Below are 22028 nucleotides of genomic sequence, written 5' to 3'. Positions count from 1 at the left end.
TTTTAGAGAGGGTTTTTACTAAATATGCTATTTTTTATTTAATTTTTTTTCGGAAGCAATAACAGTAATCATATACACCACACACAACGAGGTCTCTCCAAGGCGACCAGCCGCAAATAAAAATTCATCTTTGCAAGTGGTCGCCTTAGAGAGGTGATGCTCAATACTAATAGATACTCACGTTCTCAGAGATACGGTTATCTTTTAGAGGTGGTCGTCTTAGGGAGATTGCATCTATAGAATGAATCTCTCTAAGGCGACCAGCCCCACTAGCAGAATTTTCTTTGTGAATGGTCTCCTTACAGAGGGAATATTCAATGCCAAAGTATACTTATGTTTTCAGAAATACTGGTCTCTTTCAGAGGCGGTCGTCTTAGGGAGGTGGTTTTTGCTACGAGTTGGTTCTCTGAATACACACACATAAGCACTTACATTTCTGATATGACAAATAAACACCGGTATCAACCAACATCTCTTTAACGCAAAGAAGTTCATTCACAATCGCAAAACTTTTCTCTCTGTTAACGCTGACGTGAAGAAAAAAATTCCCCCTCCCTTCCCCACTCTCAGAAGTTTTCCAAACAAGCAATATGGCGCCGCCCTGGTTATTGTTGTGCGATGGTGGTGTTATTTTCTTCGTGGTTGTAGTAATGCAATATATTATTTACTATGCTTTACTGTATTACAAATTTTACTATGTTTTACTTTTTAGAAATTAATAATAAATAATAAAATACCAGCACTGACTATGAATATACCACTAAAGCCATGCTAGTGTAATCGTGTCTAATGTTTGAGAGAAAGTTGCTGATAACTGACTAGTTGTGAAATGGAGTTTCTGAGCGTGAAATTGATTTTCCATCTTTACTTTTATCCTGAAAAACAATGTGCTTAAAGACTGAAAAGTGATAATTTCAGACTTGATAATTTGGTTCAGTGATCAGATGCAGAAATATAGTTTTTGCATTCTACTGAAATTGTATTTTGGAAAATTTATTTTTTTGATTACAGTTTAGAAATACTTTTTAAAGCTTGTTCATGTAGATGCTTTATCATTTGAATATTATGTACTAATAAATTTGAGCATACCTTACTTAAAATGATCTTGCATGATTCAATTTTCAATTTTTCGACTAATGTGATGTGGCCGAGCAAAAAGAATACTTTTTTACGTTTTAAAAAATGTACTAATTATATTTCGCGAGCAAAAAAGGTAAGTTTTATTAATGAAATAAACATTGAAATATTTAATGTGTTTATTACTTATTGAATAGGGTAGACAAGACATACAAGCTTAAGGAATCTTTTTTCCACTACTAAAATTATGTGAAAATTTAGATGATCATAGTAGCTTACATTGTTTTTTTCTTTTTGGTCTATTTTTCTTTACAAGTATGAGACTAGAACCACATCTTTACATTAAATATTTTGTGCTATTTTGTTAAAACACATATAATCATTTTTATGCATACTTTAATTTTCATTATTATTTGTTTGATGAAGAAAATTTCAAATGTGTGTTTTTCATAAATTGCTTTTGAAATAGAAATAGATTCGTGAATAAGATTTATGTAATATTAAATGTACTAGTTTTGGAAGTATAAAAAGTGAATTATTTATTTGAAAAAATTACATTAAGTTGAAACCTCATATAGTGGTTATTTTCTTAAATGTAATGGCACATTTGTCAGGACAATAATTAAATAACAGGACTTAAAAAATCACTCATAGTTTTGTCAGGCTATAGGAAACTGCCATTATCTTGAATTGTGGAGTTGATTGTTTTAGGAACGTTTTGCTGTATAATCACTTGACTTCGGTGTAGTAATTTTTACATGGGTATGAATTTTGCAGAGGTAATTGAAAGTTTTTACGAGACAATTAAAACCAAAGCTTTTCGGATCATGAGTCTTATAAGGGCACTGTTATAGCATTGCTTTCAAGTATAGTTAGAGTAATATTTAAACATTATTTTCGGAAGCACTTCCACAGAGAATCCAGTTGCTCTCTGCGGATGAAAACCTATATAAATAAATCTTCTGTACAGCCTTATACAAATGCAGTTAAAATTACTGTCATTACAATTAAGCGAATATAGCTACATTTGTTTACAAAAAGTTATTATTGCTAAATACTGCACTATATAAATTTCATTTGGCATTGTAATTTCAGAAAATGCTCAGCATGAGGTATTTTTATATTATATAATCTACTGTCAAAAACAATAGCTACCTTTTCAGTACTTTAAATTTTACTCTTTAGAATTTTTATGGTTCAAAATAATATTTCTATACATTTTCTAAAGTATTCTTTCTACAATAGAAATCTAAATAACTTACACCTAAAACACTGACTAAATTTATTCCAATAATGCATCGCTTTAATTAAATTTATGTTCCTTTGAGATGATATATGAAAAACCTTGTGTAATAATAAATTATTAATATATATAGGTAAATGGTATTTATATATATTTTTTCGGGTAAAGTGCATAATCGCCTACTTATTTATTTGGTACTTTTTACTAAAGTAAAAAGAATTGGATTTTTGTCAATTTTCCTTTGACTTTTTAAGTGAAAATAGGTCGATGTGTATCTAGATAAAGTCAAAGGAGTGCGCGATGACATTTTTGTGCAATTCTGGGATGTTTTTTTAAGTGAAAGTACATCGATGTGTACATGGATACCGAGTATGTGCAATTCTTAAAAACACTCCAAGCAGTGGGCGATTCTACACTTTCCCCATTTTCCTATAGGAATTTAGTTTCATTAAATTAGTTATTTAGTATAATTATATGTATATGAGTATATTCATACTTATTCACATAGATGGAATTTTTACACTACGAAAGTTGATCTTTTTTACATCAAGAACTACATATAGTATAAATACCCATTATATTATAGATTTTATTTATATAAAATCTGTGAAAGATTACATAGCACTAAAAGTGAGATACGGAATAAAACATTATACGCTACGAGATATTTCCTTAATTCCCGAACCGTGCGTTGAGAATACGTATTTGTTGAGACTTGTAAATTTTTTAAAATTCGTTTTGTTACAATATAATTTATTGTATTTTGGGTATTATTAAATTTATTATATGTTATCTTCATGTTTCATTTATCTTTTGAGAGATACAGGTAACATTCAAAGTATTGTAATAAGGGGTCAACACAGTGTTTGTATATTATTATGGTTAATCTTTGGATTATGGTAACTTGGCGATTTTTTGGCGACCAACCCTGCTACAGCAACCTGCTAGTTTTGTTTTAGACGCTATTTTGTTTTCACGAAGTATAGTTTTTTTTTTTTTTTTTTTTTTTTTTTTTTTTTTTTTTTTAGTCAGCATTTTTTCCAACAATCTACTAGCCAAATTACTCTTATACTAGAACTTTTATGGAACAAAAATGCTTAATCATGACGAAGATTAGGTGCGAAATTCGGAGACAGCGCAGAATCGCAAACTGCTTGCCGCGTCTTTAAGAATTGCACTTACACGATATTATCCATGTACACGTCGACCTATTTTCACTTAAAAAAATCCCAGAATTGCACAAAAATGGCATTGCGCACACTCTTGACTTTATCCATGTACACTGCTAAAGTCCTAGCTAGTAACCTTTATCACCTTACCAAAATGTCGCCAAACTACCTGTTACCATATTCCAAAGATTAGCCATTATTATTTCTTTAATACTGCTATAAAATTACTATTGTCTGTTTTAGTTCCTTTTAAAACATCAAATTATGTAAGAGTCATATGACATGAATTAATCTCGAAGTGATGCAGTGCAGAAAGATTACTGTTTTTAGAATAGAGAAGGAAAATTAATTTTATGCTGCTAATTTAATCTTTTGCATATTCCTTATTTTTCTTATATATATATGTATGTACATATATCATTCGATGGTTGTGAATCATGACTTTGGTTATTATCTTTCTCTTCATTTTATTTTCAAAATTATATAAAGGTAGTTTAAAATTTTGTAAAGAGAATTTATACAAATATTTTGTAATACGTTTATAGATATTGACGTGCATTAAGGACAGGGGCTTGTAGGCTTCTAGATATTTAAAAATTTTTATTTGCATTGAATTTTATTTAAAATTACTTTACATGCTTTCTCAGCCATTTAGTTCTGTACATTTCAGTGCTAATTATGTACTTCTGCTGGTTTATGTTTTTATGGAAATTTGATTTACAGTTCTATTTTTGTGTATTGTTTTTTATAGGGATTCTGTATATGAATACCCGTGGAAATTTGGCCAATGGATATGCATATAAAGTTCTGATTTTTGGCTATGGGTTTTTACTGGGATTTTGTTTATAGTGCCTACAGTTCTACAGGTTTCTACAGAGATTTGGCCTACTCATATCCGTACAATTGTACAGGATTCTGTTTACAGGTATTTGGCCTACAGGTACCCGTACAGCCATGCAGGTTTGTTTCTATGGGTTTTTACGGGTATTTGGCCTACGGGTACCCTTACAACCGTACAGGTTTCTTTTTATGGGTTTTTACGGGTATTTGGCCTACGGGTACCCGTACAACTGTACGGGTTACTTTCTATGGGTTTTTACGGGGATTTGGCCTAAGGGTACCCGTACATTTGTACGGGTTTCTGTCTATGGGTTTTTACGGGGATTTGCCCGTAGGCCAATTTCCCGTAAAAAAAATTTATGGGTTTCTACGGAGCATTTTTAGCAGGGAAATGACCCGTAAATTTCAATAGCTAAGAACAGGCCGAAAAGTTTTCACTTATACGTATAAATATACGGTAACCTAGAGTTTTGGTAATTTTCTGTTAACCCTTTGCGGCACAGTGTGTCTCGTCTGGACACACCGAAAAATTTCCTTCTGCACGCACAGAAAAATTGAATGAAAAAGGATTTATAGGTTACTCTGAACTTTCTTTATTTATAGTAGATGGCAGCTCAACACAAACCAGTCCGTATATTTTAGCCATGCTTAGTTTTTTTAAGACCCTCATTTTTCAAGAAATCTTCCAGATTCTTTTAGGGTATAAAAGGAATTGTTTGAAAAGAAATTTCTATGTTTTTTTTGTATGATAATCTCCTTATTCTATATTAGTTTTAAATTTTTACCTTGAAATCTTTCCTAAAATCAAACGGCGAACCCTAGGTGTGCCCAGACCGGGCTCACCGATAATCTAGGACAACTTAGAGTCTGTATTCTTTGTTTCTCCGCATCTCATCGGTCAGTTCATTGACAACGTTGCTCGTTTCAGCACTCTTTTCGAAACTCTATTCAGTCAGTGTGCCACTTTGGGCGCACCCACAGAATTAAAACGATAAGTGCTATCTTCACAAAATTTTACTTGTGTATTCCTCTAGGCCTAATTAGACTGCCTACCTTTTATTTAATCAAAACTCCGACTTTAAAAGATAGCGTGCTGGAAAGGGTTAAAGGGACGCGAGTCGCCATATGTCCGCCTAAGAGGCAAATGTGTTATCCGGTTCATATTGTGTCATCAGTAGCTGGGCAATGTTGAGGTTGTGAGCGGTTCCGAATTCGTGTAAGTACTGATATACTGATAGGAATACTGATATGTTTTCGCTTCCAAAGTCATCAAACAGTTGCACAAATTCGGCATCGCGCATGGCTTCGGCATTGCCCACATCCTTTCCGCACTGCTACGTCATGGAAGAGTGTTCATTTGTTTTCACGAAGCTTCATGTATCATTAGGGTTGCCACAATGTTGTTAGATTTCGCGCAAACGTTTATGTTTGGCTCTGAGTGGTGCCACGTTAACAGAAAGTACCAAATTTTCTCTTAGGATGCTGATATGATTTGTATGCATTTTGATAGAAATGTTTATTTATGCTATATAATTTATTTTTCAGGTGCAAGCTTAGCTCTTCAAGGCACTGTTTGGAAAGCATCAAACTTCAGGAGTGAAAATGGCGGAATATTGTAAACGTATTGTCATTTCGTTTTACGTACAACGTTCTTAAGCAAAGATCACCATGCCAAATTTCTTCTTTCCTTCCAACGAAACAGATCTATCCTTCAACTTTACGTTCAACTTCAGCCTAAAGCAAGCGTTAGATGTCCTGCAAGAACATTTCTCTAATGATAGAATCTTTGACAATGATACTGAGACGATCATCATCACGTGCTATGCTTTACTGATGGCTACGGGGCTGTGTTGTAATCTTCTGGTGTGCAGCGTAGTGCTCTCGAATCCTAAAATAAGGTATACCCTAATAAATGTCTCAAATTTCTGTAATTTGTATTGAAACATTTTTTTTAATGATTTGAGTGTTTATTCCTGGTATTGAAGTAATACTTGAAAAATGGGGAAAAGAGAAAGGAAGAAAAGAAAGCCAAGAGAAAACTTCGCGGCTCTAAACATTGCGGTACATATATTGTCGTTGAAAATAACTTGGTAAAAAATAAACCACCTACAAATTATCGCATGACGATAACATCGCACACATGCGTTTTTCAGGTTTTAAAAGTTGTAATAAGAGATGAAAGTTTTAATAATAACAAGAAATGTTAACGACATTTTAAGAATGAACGGAAACAAACAAACAAAAAAAAAAAAAAAAAAAAAACATTAGTGTTATCGTCATGCGATGATATGTAGGTGGTTTATTTTTTACCACAACATTTTCGAGGCCGACGTTTTAAAACTGCGAAGTTTTTGAACCGCTTTATTTTCGGCGACGATATTTTGAACCACGATGTTTTAGAACTACGATGGTTTCTCTTTGCTTTCTTTTCGATGTTTTGTACCACGACGTGTTTACCTTGCGTTGTTTTCTACGCGATGTTTTTGTCACGATGTTTTCCGCAGACGCCGAAGAATTACTTGTACCTTATCGCCCTCAAAATCGATAAAGTTTTTCAAAATCTATGCTAAACCAAAGCTTCTTTTTACCTAGTTTTAAATGTTTAGTTAAAACCCAACTGCTTGGCGACTTAATTATTACATTTCTCTTTCGTTTAGAAATTTTTATGATTTATTTGACCTAATTTGACGCCGTTATTTCAGTTTAAACAGCTTTATTCAATAATATTTTGATCATAATAAGTGATATATTTTCTATGTTTCCGTATTCAAAGGGACAGGACTTCGGCAAATCGATAACAATATCCGAATAATAGCATTAACCGGATAACATTAAGCGGCGCCTTCTGTATGGTATTTTACAAAATATTAAATTAATAAATACAAATATTATCATTATTTTGTTTAAATTTCTTTCCTGAGCAAAATATGGTTAAAACATTTCACCGAAGTTTCCGATATCCGAATAATAACATTACCCGGATGTCATTAATCTGCTTCTAGTGTATGTTATTTTACCAAGTATTAATTTGATAAATAAAAATAATCTCAGTATCTTGTTTAAATTTCTTTTCTGATCAAAATACGGTTAAAACATTGCAACGGATTTTGCAGTATCCGAATAATAACATTAACCGGATCATGGTAAGAGGTGTCTACTGTATTGTATTTTACCAAGTACTAATTTGATAAATAAAAACGATATCAGTTTTCTGTATAAATTCCTTTTCTATGTAAAATATTATTAAAAAAATTTAATCGGATTTTGGGGTATCCAAATAACAACATTAACCAGCTCACAGTAAGCGGCGTTTACTGTAAAGTTATTTTACCAAATACTAACGTGATAAAACGTAACGTAACGTAAAACCATATCAGGTGGTTGTTTAAATTTCTTTCCTGTGTAAAATATGATTACAAAATTACATCGGATTTTACAGTATCCGAATAATAACATTAACCGGATCTTATTAAGTGGCTTCTACTGTATGGCATTTTACGAAGTATTAATTTGATAAATAAAAATAATATCTGTATTTTGTTTAAATGTTTTCCCTGTGTAAAATATAATTATAAATTTGCATCGGAATTTACTTTACCCGAATAATACCATTAACAGGATTACATTAAGCGGCGTATACTGTATGGTATTTTACCAAGTATTAATTTGATAAATAAAAATAACATCAATATTTTGTTTAAATTGTTTTCCTGTGTAAAATATGGTTAAAACGTTGCATCGGATTTTAAAGCACTTGGATTTTTCTTAAAGGAAAATCCAACTCTTTTATTATAACTCTCTTTCATTCAAATTTAATCACTTATTGTTCATTTATAACATAGGGAAAACTTACTTTATAAAAATGCTATAAAACATTTTAAAGGAAAGTATTTAGAACTACAGAAAAGTTCGGAAATACAAAATTTATTATTATTATGTTTCTTTTACTTTACGTCATTTTAAAGATGTTAAGGAAATAAATATAAAACGAAAACAAACATTTCACTTTCATTTATTATCTTTTCCTCTCTTGACAACCTTCAACTAATCCACTGTAAAATTTTCATTAGCGAAACTTCGCCCGTGACAGAATTGCTCGAAAATAAAGTTTCTCCAAATATTCAGTTCATTTGAAAAACTTTGCTTTTGAGCTTTCGAATAATAATTAGGAAGGCGTAGTTTCTATTGCTTCGAAAATATATTATATTTTTCAGTAGCAAAAATAAATTTAAAGTTTTAGTCAGCGCTTTTCCTTTGAAATGAAATCCTCCGACACGATGGATATTTATTTATTTTAAAGCTAATGGTCTTTTGCCCTTAATAGCCTTCGCTGTTAGCGGAAACTGTAAAGTTCTTAAAGGATATTGTTAGCATACTTTTAAACTTTATCGCATTAAAAAGGCATTGCTTATGTTAATCAAGTCCGTGTTAAAAGGTGTGTGTCAAAATGATATATGTAAAAAAATGTTGCCGATGTTTGTTAGCAATTTAAAGAGCATAAAACTTTAAAACATTCGAATAACTTTTTATTTAAAATCTCGATAAAAATACAGTCCATACTCAAGATATACGACTTTCTACAATGCACTAACTAGCTTGCAGAGGACAAGTCAGTAACGTCACTTCAAAGTTAACTTTGAGAGTAATTAAGACACAATAACACGCCGAATAAATACTAATTCAGAAGTCAAACAACAAAAATCAGCGTTAATTTACAAAATTTTCACAGGACTAGTTTCGATGGTTTTACCGAACCATCATCTTCAGCTGCAAAACCGCAAATGAACAAGATAGGAAATAATGTTTAGATAAGATAAGAAAGCCTGTACAAGAATAAGCAAGTGGCGCCATCTGTTGGCGAGACCAGAACTAAAACATAATTTCTCTAAAAGCCGAAGGCAAATTTGGATTGGAATTAGGATCGTTAACTAGAACAGAAAGATTTTTATGAATGTGAAATGCCTCTAGAAAATCCAGTTCTCCAATGGAAGATGTTTTTTGAATAATTTTGGCAGCAGAAAAATTGAAAGTGTGATTTTCGGACCAACAATGTTGAGCAACAGAAGACTTCTGTGTTTCCTTTTTTCTAACATATGCCTCATGTTCTTTGACGCGAAATTTTAAGGCTCTCTTAGTTTGGCCAATGTAAATTAAACCGCACTGGCAAGGAATCCTATAAATACCCCAGGAATTCATATCCGGAATGGGGTCCTTGAGTATAGAAGTTGGAATTTTATTGATGGGAGAGTAAACAACCCGAAAGTTAAATTTCTGCAAAATATGTGCAACTTTATAGCTAATTGATGGAAAGAAGGGAATGACAACAGAATTTTTATAATCTCCTAAAATAAGAGTGTGGCTTTTAGTGTGTTGAGATGAGAATTTTTTAACTGCTTGATTAATAATGTTGGGTGAAAAGCCCCTGTCAATAGCTATTGCTTTTAAATAATTTAGTTCTTCATCAAGGGCTAGTTTGGAGGCAAACTTGAAGGCAAACTTGAAGAGCACGGAAAACATAGGAATAAAATGAAGCTAACTTTTGTTTAGTCGGATGACATGATTTAAAGTGTGGTGGAAGGCAAACCGATGAAGGTTTACGGTAAACTGTAGTACTGAAGTTGGATGTGTTACGTGTGACCAGAATGTCGAGAAACGGAAGAGAATTGCAAGTCTCAAGTTCAAAAGTGAACTGAATAGCAGGATCAATAGAATTCATTGTTGAAAGAATATTTAAATCATCTTTATTACCTTCAAACAGGGTAAAAGTATCGTCTACGTAGCGGAACCTTGCCGGGAAGTTTAAAGTTTCAAACAATTTTGATTCATAATAATGCATGTAGATATCAGCCAGGATGGGACTGAGGGGGCTTCCCATGGCTAATCCCTCAGTTTGCTTGTAATATTTATTTTGGAAAACAAAATGTGTTTGTTTCAAACAGAGTTGAGTGAGAGAAATTAGCTCATCAATTTCGATGCAAGAGAAATGAAATTCGCGAAGTCTGGTTTCTAGACATCTTAATGCACCCTCCACTGGGACATTGGTGAATAATGATTTTACATCAAAAGAAACCATGAGTAAATTACGAGGAGAAATGTTTTTAACCTTTTTTACAAACTCTATTGAATTTTCTATGGTGTAAATGTTATTGTCTAATAGAGTGGAAAATCTAGAAACTAAATATTTAGCTAATGGATACGAGGCAGTACCTAAATTTGATACAATAGGGCGGAAAGGAATACCACTTTTATGAATTTTGGGAAGAGCATATAATCTGGCACAATTCGCAACAGATGGGATAAGCGAATGTTTTAAGTTGCTTGAAATGATTTGCGAAGATTTGATCGCAGTTTTTATTTTGGATAAGTCCGAAGGTGAAGGATCTTTAGGGATCGGATTATATGGTCCTTCGTTTAAGAGTTTAGTGACACCATCGATGTAAGTGTTCTTATCCATGACGACTATCTGGCCACCTTTGTCGGCCTTTGAAATGACAATATCCGGGTTAGAATGAATCTCGCGCATTGTAGCTCTTTCTCTCGCAGTTAGATTTGGTTTCAAAGGTTTATTATTGAATTTCACATTATGAGCGATAAGATGCCTAATCATTTCTTTCTGTGAATCTGAAACTTTACTGAACTTGAAAGCTTTTTCGATAGGAGCTGTGAAATTTTTCGATGAACTGTGAAAATTTTGTAAATTAACGCTGATTTTTGTTGTTTGACTTCTGAATTAGAATTTGAGAGTAATGTTGAGTCTTTTAGAGTTTTAATGTTGTAACATCTGTTGTGAGTTCTAACTAACTCTGTGGCATCGGTTACCCTAAAACCAAGGTGATACGCTTGTTTTGTGCCACTTCCATCGGTATAGTAGTTAGTGACACGCTTATTCACAAAGCCTACAGACCGTTTCTTCTGCTGTTTGCTCCGATTGGTTAAAAGAGGTAGGGTTACAGAATCTAGTGCTTGGCGACTTTTGGTTCATCGCCTTTACAATTTGTATGTGAGCGTCGTGTACCAAAAAGTGAGCATAACTCACCGGAGAAACCGCAACCCAGTGGTAACGAGCGCGGGAATAATTCTCAGACTTCTAGGTCGCCGGTTCTGTCCCCGCTCGTAGCTTTCTTAAACTCTGCTCTATCCGGATTTTTTTTTATTTTAACCTTATTGAATGACTTTGTCATTATTGTCATAATGTCTTTTCGCCTTCGGGTAGGTGTTAAAAATTAAACTTTATTTTCTCTATTTTTGTTAATGTTAATTTTTATCTTTATTTACTGGTTTGTACTCTTTGTAGTAGGTACCAGTAAGCAAGATTACGATCCAAGATCCCGAAAAGCGTTTCAATAGAAATAGCGCATAATGGAATAAAATATAATTTTAGTTATACTTACTCGTAAAAAGAATAAGTACCCGACACCTTTAAATGTTTACTGAATGTTTTCATTTGATTAATTTTTTAATATTCCTTTATTTGTATAAATTAATGCGCTATGAAAATTTACACAACAGACTCTTCCTAAGTGAAATAACGAAAAAGTTCATATGATGTCTCCATATAAACACCTTTTCTTGTAAAACAATTACGTGCTTTTAAAAGTTCAAATGCAAATACAAATAAACTATTAATAACATTAGTAGGTTATTTAAGATATATTCCACACAATTCCTCTAAACTTTCATTCATAAACTAAAAAAATATTGAATGAAACAAACGCTGTTTCCGTTTGTTAGGCGTTAATTACCACGCCTACAAGGCGATAACTCGCCATTCCAAATGTGACCGCCAAGCAGATGTTTCCTCCAATGAGAGCAGCCCGTAGCGAAATTGTCTGTAGGCTTTGTGAATATGCTAGTGACACTGACTGCCTTAACGATGGGCCCGGAAAAGGCATGGTTTCGTCACTTCATAGAAGGGAACTTTAACCATCTTTTAGTTGCTTCCATAATGAAATAGTCATATCTTCCGGCCCTTGTAGGGACACAAAGCTAATGGCTATTAGATAAATCACCTGACCATTAGAAAAGTCTCCACCGAAATAGCTAACCAAACTACCTAACCATTTCCACCAAATTAGCTAACCATCAAACGAGCAGAAATAGAATAAAAGCACATTAAGCTTATTCTAAATTAGCTCTTGTGAGAGATTAAATTAAAATATACAAATGTAAAATAACCAGCTAATCTGCACCACCTTGTTTCAACACAAAGCTTCCTTTCGAAATGCACATACATTCAACAGCTCTAATCTAACTTGACTAGAGATATAGTTCGGCCGCGTCAAATGCAACCTTGACTGGCAACCTGCCAAAGTACTTAAACGAGATTCTGGCAGCACTGGTTTATACGGAAAGATTCCTAGAAAAAAAAAGAGCTTCGCCTGAAGCGAAGTCCCGCCTAGCTACGGAAACGATGCTACGGCTACGCGAGATTTTCAAACCTGAAAATGTCTCAGCTGGACCTCCGTCACGGGTAGAGACAATAAATCAGACGAAAGTTCTGCTTCTGAAGCATCACGTGATCCCAATCTGAGCGATAATCGATTAGTGTTTGGCGTTCAAGACTTTGCAGTAAATGAAAATGGTAACTTAGTTACATCGGTTTCCTGGAATTGCGCGGGTTCTGAGAATTGTCCATTTCGACGTCAAGTCCCGCGTAGCCGAAAATTGAGGTTTTAGACGGCCAATACTAATAAGAGAGGAGAATAGAAAGACTCGAAATCGGGACCAGTTATCTAGTTTAGAACGAAGAGGGAAAAGAATCGTACGAGCAGAGTGATAGGTAGATAGGCTCTGTTTGCGGACTGTATGAGACAGTAATGTCTTTTAGTAGTTTTATTAAAACTCAACAATAATATATACGATACATTACTTAGAACCGATGTTCTCGACAATTGACAACGATGCGATTTGGTGCCTGCAGACGAAGGAACTAACAATTTTCCCGCCGAGTTAGTGACGTTCAGTTTGAAGTGCAAGTTTGGCGCAGTTACAGTTAAAGGCAGCAACAGGCTCAATCAAACGCTAACTCCCTCAACTGATTTCTATCGGCTGTAGTTTTGAGGTTTCCTGAAATCTCCTTTCTACAGAAGTAACATGAAAAATCTAAAGTATTTTTTTTTTCCAAAAGGTTGGGAAATGATAAAAATTAAACTTACTTTTAACATGGGAGAATAAAATTCCCCCCTCCCTCAAAATGGGAATCAAACTTTCCTGGTACACTTCTAACAAGAGCGCTAAACTCTAAAAGAACTCCATTCGCCAAATCAACCGTTAGCTTGCTCAATAAAGTGAATCATTTCGTGAAACAAAAGCAGATCATTCCTTGGACTCTTCCAAAAAGAGATCTCAGTCGGGAAAGAGACATTACTCCGATTTCCGGAATAAGAGTAAATTCGTTCTGTAAAAAGAATGAGTTCCGGAACGATTCATACAATTCTACAAGCCAGTGAAAAAAAAATATTTAAATAAAAAATAAGAAAGCTTTCAGATTTGATATTACACTCGAAGCGGCGCTTTCTTTTAAGGTTCTGTGTGTTACCTTTATTTATTAAATATCCTGTTCTTCACGCTTAAACCATAAAATTCATTTCAACAGCAATCATGAAATAATTTAAAAACAGCGTATCTTTAGAATTTCCAATACACAGTCTCGCGCGCTGGAGATAAAAATGTTTTTCTCGTACAGTTTTGTCACGTCTCTCTTTCAAATAGTTGAATTTATTAATCAAACGTTCGTTAAAGTCTTACAAAATACGAAATGGATAATAAAACAAATTGCAAATTTGGCTTCCAGATGCCCATATTTGAGTAGAAGACTACGTTATTCAAAATGTGATGTCTCTATGTACCTTAGATTTTTCAAAGTGCAAGAAACATGCATAAATTCATCAGATTCTTCTTGTTTAGTTTCTTTAAATATAATACAGGACTCTAACATTTGGTGGCAACAAATTGAAAAGTGGTACATAGTTTATAGTGAACAAATTCAAAATGACGAAACAGAATTAATAGCCCTTCCGTGCTAACATTTTTTGGGCTAAAAAAAAAGAAAGATAAAGAAAGAAAAAGAAAAAAAGGAAGAATCATTGGTGAAGAAACGATAAGATAGTAGTGGCAAATCGGAAACCTCCAAAGCCCACCCTTAAAAAAAAAAAAAAAAAAAAAAAAAAAAAAATTCGAGGTTCATACAATCTCGCATTTACAACCTCCTACTGTCAAGCATTATTTATTATTAGTCCAAATGAGCGTTAGGTTAGAAGGGCTATTAGACTCGAAACAGGACACTATAAAGGGGAATCACTTTTCAAGTGGTTGCCACCAAATATTATCGCCATGTGTTATTTTAAAAGAAATTAAATAAAGGAGAATGCGCATGAATGTAGGTGTGTTTCTCGCATTGCGAGAAAACGACAGTACCTAGAGCCATGAAATTCTGAATGACTTAATCCCCCCACCCGAACATGAACAAGCCCGACTTTTGAATTTGGAACTTATTTTATTATCTATTTCGCATACTGTAAAATTTCATACGAATTCTTAATTAACAGGCTCAAATTCCAAAGTGAGCAATGGCAACACTGTACAGAAAAGAAAAAAAAAATTATCTTAAGCGCGCGAGACTGTGTATCGGAAATTCTAAAGATATGCTATTTTTAAATATTTTGTGATATTGCTGTTGAGTTGAATTTTATCTACGAAGAACATGATATTTAATAAATAAATGTAACACAGAAAAGTTTTAAAAAACTAATATAAAAATCTGAAAGTTTTCATATTTTTTTAATCGTACCACTTATTAAAAAATTTTTCATTAGGATAGGTTTTAGGACTGTATTTAAGACTAAATTTTATGCATTACTGTACAAGTAAGGACGTATTACCCCTATCAGTCCACCAAGTAATTTTGCAGCAAGGATACCTTTTAGTGTAAACTACCTTTTAGTAGCTCAGTAACCTTTTACTGAGCGACGTGATTGATTGTTCATTGCGCATGCTCACAGCAGCCGTTGAGTGGCTGTGCTGAAGATTGTTAGTGGATAGAAGCTTTATCTATTGTCTAATTGGAGACATATTGTTGCCTCTTCTGCTTCTATCTCTACAGTTAAGCTTTTCAACCAATCAAACAGTTCTACAGAAAGAGGACCAACCAGTCGCAAAATATCAGGCGAAATGAACTTGAATGAATTCCTGTCCGATGGCATAACATTCTCAGGTTACAACAATAAGGTGGCGAGGAATCATGTCGCCAACAGAATCTGATTTAATCGTTGAGCAGCGTGCATAATCCTGTAAATATCCAAGAACCTCCGCCTTTGTTTTTCTTGTCGCCAAATCTCTTGCTTGATCTAATCAGGATAAGTCCACGGATTTTATTGTGGCAAAGAGGGCGAGAATACGTCTTACGTTGGCATGAGCATTGAGTAAAATATATGTGACAGAACGACTTAGCTCGTTTTTGAGCCAATTTCGAAAGAGAGCTGGAGATGAGTAAGAAGATCTCCTCCCTCTTCCCCTATCAGCAAACGACTGGAGAAAACTTTCGGCTCGCAGTGCATTTTGAGTGCCCCCTTGCCGCACAGGTACTATACGCCTACAAACATCCATGCCTTCTCTGGGAGCCGAACACGAGTGCTTCGGTATCGTAATCAGCACCACTAAACATTATCCCATCTGAGAGGCAAATCCATACATAAATTAACATAATATGATTTCGTTACAATAGTGTAACATCAATGAGTGAAACAAAAAGCTGAAAACAAAAAATTGCCGTTGAATGACGTGAAAAAAAAAGACTTATGATACTAATGATATGAATGTAGAATCATTATTGATACATTTTTCAGATATATTTTGAAATTTATACAGCATTCCATTATATTTATATGCGAAAATGCGTGCAAGTAGCTAGTAAGAAATTAACATATTCTCTCTTGCGTGCTATCCTGGTGTAAATGATTATCACTTCCAGCTAGGACCTGGAAGATCCGCAGTTATGATCTTGGCGGAGACAGAATTGCATCCTCAGATGTCTTGCTCTATGTCTCTCAAAGACGAATGCTTTGAATTCTTTTTCATCACTTATGACTACATTTAAGTTACATCAGTTTGACTCTTTTATGCGTTTCAATTAGTAGACCGCATATACTCGTGTAGTTTTACCACTAGTGCTTTAGCGCCATGTTTTGAAGATTTAAAAAACATTCGTGTAATTTTCGACTTAACTTTAGAGGACGAGCTTCCGTAAATTTTAAAAGAAACGTATTCCTACATGTAGTGATTGTTTTCGTCTTACTAACACAGAAAATTACTCACAAGATCACTCAGAACCACTTGCGAAGATCACGCCCGAACCTTTCCCTTCTAACTGTTGAACTTTATGCCAGCCTAATGCAAGAATAGACCATCATAGTGAACAAATACTGACGGACATTCAGTCAAAGATTTTGACCATTCGGCTGTACATTCACCGTTTTTAATTGTTTGTGGATGATTTGAGGCCCAAAGAGTAGCTGAGACAATAATAAGAATGGGTGAGATTTGAGTTGAAGTAAAGTAGAAATTCAAATAGCTTATTAGATATTCTAATGTCAATATTACTATGTATTCTTATCGGAATATAGATTTCTTTTAAAGAAATAATATTGGGATAGTTACCAGTAGTACAGCGGTTACAATAAGAACAAAATAAATGAAAAACTCATTTGTTACATTCTAACTGTAACCGCGTCTCTCGGAAGTACAAATTATTTGCATAGTTTTCCTCTTTCGAAATTCAAACAATAAAATTAGTCAAAATAAAAAAGGAGAATAAACAAAAAAGAAAGTACGTAGAAGTTATGAAGAAATATTCAAATAAAATTTTATTTAATAAGATATGCCTACACATGTTGTCAAAAGAGGAAGATGAAAAAATGAAGCACCCATTTGCAAATCAATAAATGTTCTTCCTTTGACAAAGCCTTCTTCGAGAGACGGAAAAATATAATACAGACAGCTTTATATGCAACAAATTGCTTAGAACTGCTTTTCTGCGCGGAGAAATTTTCCATTGATGTGATTTTTCTGTTTCCTGTATTTAAAAAAATACAGGTGTTATTTTACCTCGAATACGTCTCCTCCAGTTCCAGGAAATGTTGCTACCTTCGACGTTTCCCGTGTTTTTAATATCGTCTGAGCAAAAATAAATAACAAATGAAGATTAAAGTATTGTGCAATTCGGTATGCAGCATATCTTTTAAGTCTCAGACGTATTATCAACTGACGTTTCCTGAGACTGACAAATTTTAAAAAACTAGAATAGAATTTCCATCAGAGAACATTGAAAATAGAAAGGATTACTCTTGTTTCCTGGCTTATTTTCTCTCCCCCCTTTTTTTACTTCATTGTACGAAGTAAAAGAAGTATTGCATTCACGAAATATTTTGGGTATCATATTTCAACGAAAATATCCATTTTTACCGCTCACGTATCCATTTTAATTACTCTTTGCGTGACATCTGTACGTATGGACAGATTAAAGGATTCTATTTTTGCAAAAAGGACTGTAAAACGGATTAAAATGGACTTAGAAGAGATTTTTTTTCGTTGCATCTGTACCTACGCACGTGTATATCTCACATAACTCAAAAATGAATGGCTCTAGAACGTAGAAATTCTGTGAAATAGACTACTATAACACGTGGTTGTGCACCTCCATTTTTCGTTGTCATCAGAAGCATCTCACGTATACATACATCTATAATATATATATAGCATATATGTATATATATATATATGTGTGTATATATATATATATATATATATATGACATATGTGTATATATAATTCCAAAAAAAAAATTTTTTTTTAACAAAATGTAATCATGTCGAATTTCCGCTCATTAAGCTGCTAAAAAATTATCAACAAAGACATAAAGTAAGAAATTTAGAACCGGTCTTTTACAAAGACCAAAAATTTAAATTCATAAGTAATAAATTTCAAATAATCCTATAAATGCAATAAGGAATTTAATAAATGTTAAATCCAAAACCCTTCAAACAAGCAATACACCAATTTAAAAAAATCAATGGAAATTAAAGGGAAGAAAAACATAATGGAAGAGGAATTCAATCAACCTTAATGCCACTTCGTCAGGAGGAGGAACACTGAAATTAATTGAAATCTGTCTTCCACAAAATGCCTTGCTTTTCTGTATCTAGAATTAGCCGATGAGCCATTTCAATGTAATTTAATTATAATAGTTCATATGAAAATTCTGAGCCCTCCCCAAAGCAAGGAAAACACAAAATAAATTAAAGAATTTTCTTTATTCCAGATTTTAATTATTCAAGGAATAATTATACCGAGGAATGTGTGCGCTGTGTTGAAGAAGAAATATTTAACAGAAATTTCTTTTCACAAGCAAAAGAATAAATTTTTAAACCATATTCATAGGCCAAAGAAAAACAAATTAAACTGTTTAGATTAAATAAGATTTGCTGACTTGCTATTGAGAAAAACGTAGTTATGGTAGAAATTATTAACTCGAGTTTAGGCAAAATAAAGCATATGCGGAAATATACTTTTCTGGATGATTTGAGGCCTAAGGTGTAGCAGAGACATCAATAAGAACGGACGAAATTCAAGTTACAGGGATTAAATACGAAGTTACGAAGGTATCTTATTAGAATTGTAATGCAAATATTACTATATATTCATATTCGAATGAAGGTTTCTTTTAAAAAATAATAATTTGATAGTTACCTGTAGATTATTCATGAGACTTTTCAATTGCTATGGTCTTACTGTAACCGATTTCCTTGGAAATTCAATTCTTCGCAGAATTTTACACTCTCGATTTTCGGATGATGAAATTAGTAAAAAAAAATGCGAAAAATATGCTATAAAATACGGTATTTAAATTTCCCAAATATGTTTCTTTTATGGAGAAAATGTTTAATTCTCTCATTGTTATTCTTTGCTACCCATTTATCTAATTATCATATTTTCAGCAATATAACGGTAATTTATTAACTACTACTGCAGTGCTGAAAATATTATTACACACCAGTAAACTGAAATATGTCGTTTTGTATTACTTTCAAATCTCATGTCAAAAAGAAGTTGGTCATTTAATCTAAAATATTCCGTTCTAAAGGATATATTTACATAATTATCTGCATTAACAAAGGCATAAATAAAATACTAACATTGTATTTTATTTAAAATTAAAATTGTAAAATTTGTAAAATACTAACATTCTTTTTTTTGTCTCCTCCTTTCCTAGATCTTCTCGGAATGTCTTGGTCATAAACCTCAACGTGTCGGATATCATTCTGTGCGTCTTCTGTATGCCCTTCACGCTGCTTGTAATCATCCGTAGAAGTTGGTTCCTTGGTGGCTTTCTCTGCAAAATGGTGCCCTTTGTCCAAGCGTCTACAATCTTCGTATCAGCAGCCACTGTGTTAGCCATCGCTGTCGACCGCTACAATGCTGTTATAAGTTTCAATCCTCAAAATCCAAAGGGCAACAGGAGAGAAATGTTAATAAGCACAGGCGTAATATGGCTTTCAGCTTTGCTTCTATCAGTACCTATATCCATCTACCAAGGCACTGTTCCAGTAGGACTACCCGGATTTCATATCTATTACAAGTGCGTAGAACTATGGCCCAGTTCTTCCTACAAAGGAATTTATACTGTGGTTACTCTGGTGGTTCAGTTTGTTATACCAGCTGTAGCTCTGTTGGTGACGCATATACACATACGCTCGCATCTGAACTCCAGGATCATCAAAGTGGACAGTGATACACTAAAAGAACAAGGTTTGAACATGAACTACGAGAAGCTGAAGAGAGATCTGAGACGAAACACTCGTGCTACCATGGTCCTTTTGAACATTTCCCTGGTCTTCACCATCAGTTGGTTGCCATGGAATAGTCTGAATCTTCTCGCGGAATTTAACCCTGACCTTCTAAGTCCCAGAGAACTGTACCTTGCTTTCGCCATTTGCCATATGGCAGCCATGTCTTCATCAGTCACTAATCCGATACTTTATGGATGGTTAAACAGCAACATTCGAAGAGAGATGGTGAAGTTAGGTTGGGCTATAACGAAACCAGGGACAGGGATGGTGTCAAATCATGGTTCTCAAACAGATAATCAAGCGATTCAACAAAACAATACAATGATTCGATTTTCGGCAGGAGATTCTACATTAAAAAGCACCAACCCTGAAAGCCATTTGTGAGTAAGATGAGACATTACAACGGATGATATATATATATATACGTATATTCAGAATATTAATTATGATTTTGTATTGTCTAATATTTTCTATTTAAAAGTATTTGCCTATTCTCTTTCATTCAAAGGATGCTTGTAAATGATAATGCTTGTAAATAAAAATTGTATCTACAATTTGGTTTGGTTTATTTGATTATGGCAAAACACTAGAAGGGTATATGCCTAAGGGGGAGAGAAGCCTTTCAGAAGGAATTTCTAGGGGAAAGTGGCTCGTATACGCTTCACACCCGAGGAAAACCAGGAAAATGCCCATGTAGCTATTCCGTTCACCGGAATTCCCACCCCCCGGACTGAGATAAAGGTGTTCAACGCCATTTTTGCTCAGCTGCCTCGTGGGCCTCTATCTACAATAGACGCCGCTTTATGTGATTGGCCTTAATGGCATCTCGGATATTGTTGTCAGTTGAAGACGTCTTGCCCATTGATATATGAAAACACATGTGATCAACAATTCGGTTATTGTGATTCTGTTAAACAATCAACAGTTCAATTGATCAACAATTCGGTTAATGTTATCGAAAAATTGAAAAATGGGTTTTTAAGCTAAAGTAAATTCGCCAAATAAAGGCGAAATAGGTATAGTAGTTGCCAAATGCAGATATACATCGCCATGTAGTTTGATATTTATTTAAGACTACCACGTACAAAAGAACCCGTTTTTCAAATTTTAGGAAGGTCGATTGGCTTAATTAGAATGAACAAATAAAAAAGAAAATTTTTTGACGAACCCAAATGCCTGAATGCTTTTCATACCAAAGTGCCTTAAAAGTTTTTTAAATTGAAGCTGCTTATCGTTAGAATAAGATAGATTGTAGGATTATTATTATTTAAGTAAACCGTTACTTATAATTTCAGCTTAACTGTCACTTCTTCTTTCCGTTTCCTCACCCAAATGCAGTTCAGACAGTATTTAAGTCGACAAATTTGGATTTTCAGACGGAGCGCATTTCTGCTTCTCGAGCCACGTTACTAGGTTTCGCCAGCTGTTGTTAAGATTGTAATTCTTCGGCTTTGCGTTATTGTTGCCAAGATTTAACTGCTACGCCGGTTAGAAGTTATGAGCCAACTTCGCATTAAATGAATTATGTAGTCTTTGATTGCTAGGCTGGCTTAGTTTTAAATATGAATTGACTGTTACTTTAAGGCAGGAGTCCCTAACCTTTTCATTCCTGAGAGCATATTTTAGAATATCTGTTGGAACGCGGGCAAAATTTACTTTTTCAAGGTGAATTTATAGCTGGATCGAGTTAATAATACATGCACATAGAAAAAGGGATCGGTGGCATTTCGCTTTGTGCTGGTACCTGTGTTGGACACAATTTCCATTTCTTTAAAAATGAGAGAACTTTCACACAGAATTTTATTGAAAAGTAAAATACTTTTATGCTGATCGCACAGCTGGGGGGGCACACTTTAA

General features: G+C 33.8%; 1 protein-coding gene across 1 annotated transcript in view; it reads left to right on the top strand.

Annotated features, from left to right (window-relative positions):
* Window positions 1-20708, top strand: part of LOC118203378 (neuropeptide F receptor-like) — a 252079-nt gene extending 231371 nt beyond the window's left edge. The window contains exons 2-3 of the mRNA XM_085826455.1: window positions 5875-6227; window positions 19595-20708. Of these exons, the coding sequence (XP_085682581.1) occupies window positions 5998-6227; window positions 19595-20555 (1191 nt within the window). The 5' untranslated portion in view covers window positions 5875-5997 and the 3' untranslated portion in view covers window positions 20556-20708. The remainder of the gene's footprint in view (window positions 1-5874; window positions 6228-19594) is intronic.
* The last annotated feature ends 1320 nt before the right edge of the window (window positions 20709-22028 follow it).

This window comes from Stegodyphus dumicola, chromosome 11 (genome assembly GCF_044657685.1).
Source record: "Stegodyphus dumicola isolate Sdum_Otavi_A_Nest chromosome 11, ASM4465768v1".
NCBI lineage: Eukaryota > Metazoa > Arthropoda > Arachnida > Araneae > Eresidae > Stegodyphus > Stegodyphus dumicola.
Note: the sequence above shows the minus strand (reverse complement) of the source record. Positions and strands in the feature narration are given on the sequence as shown.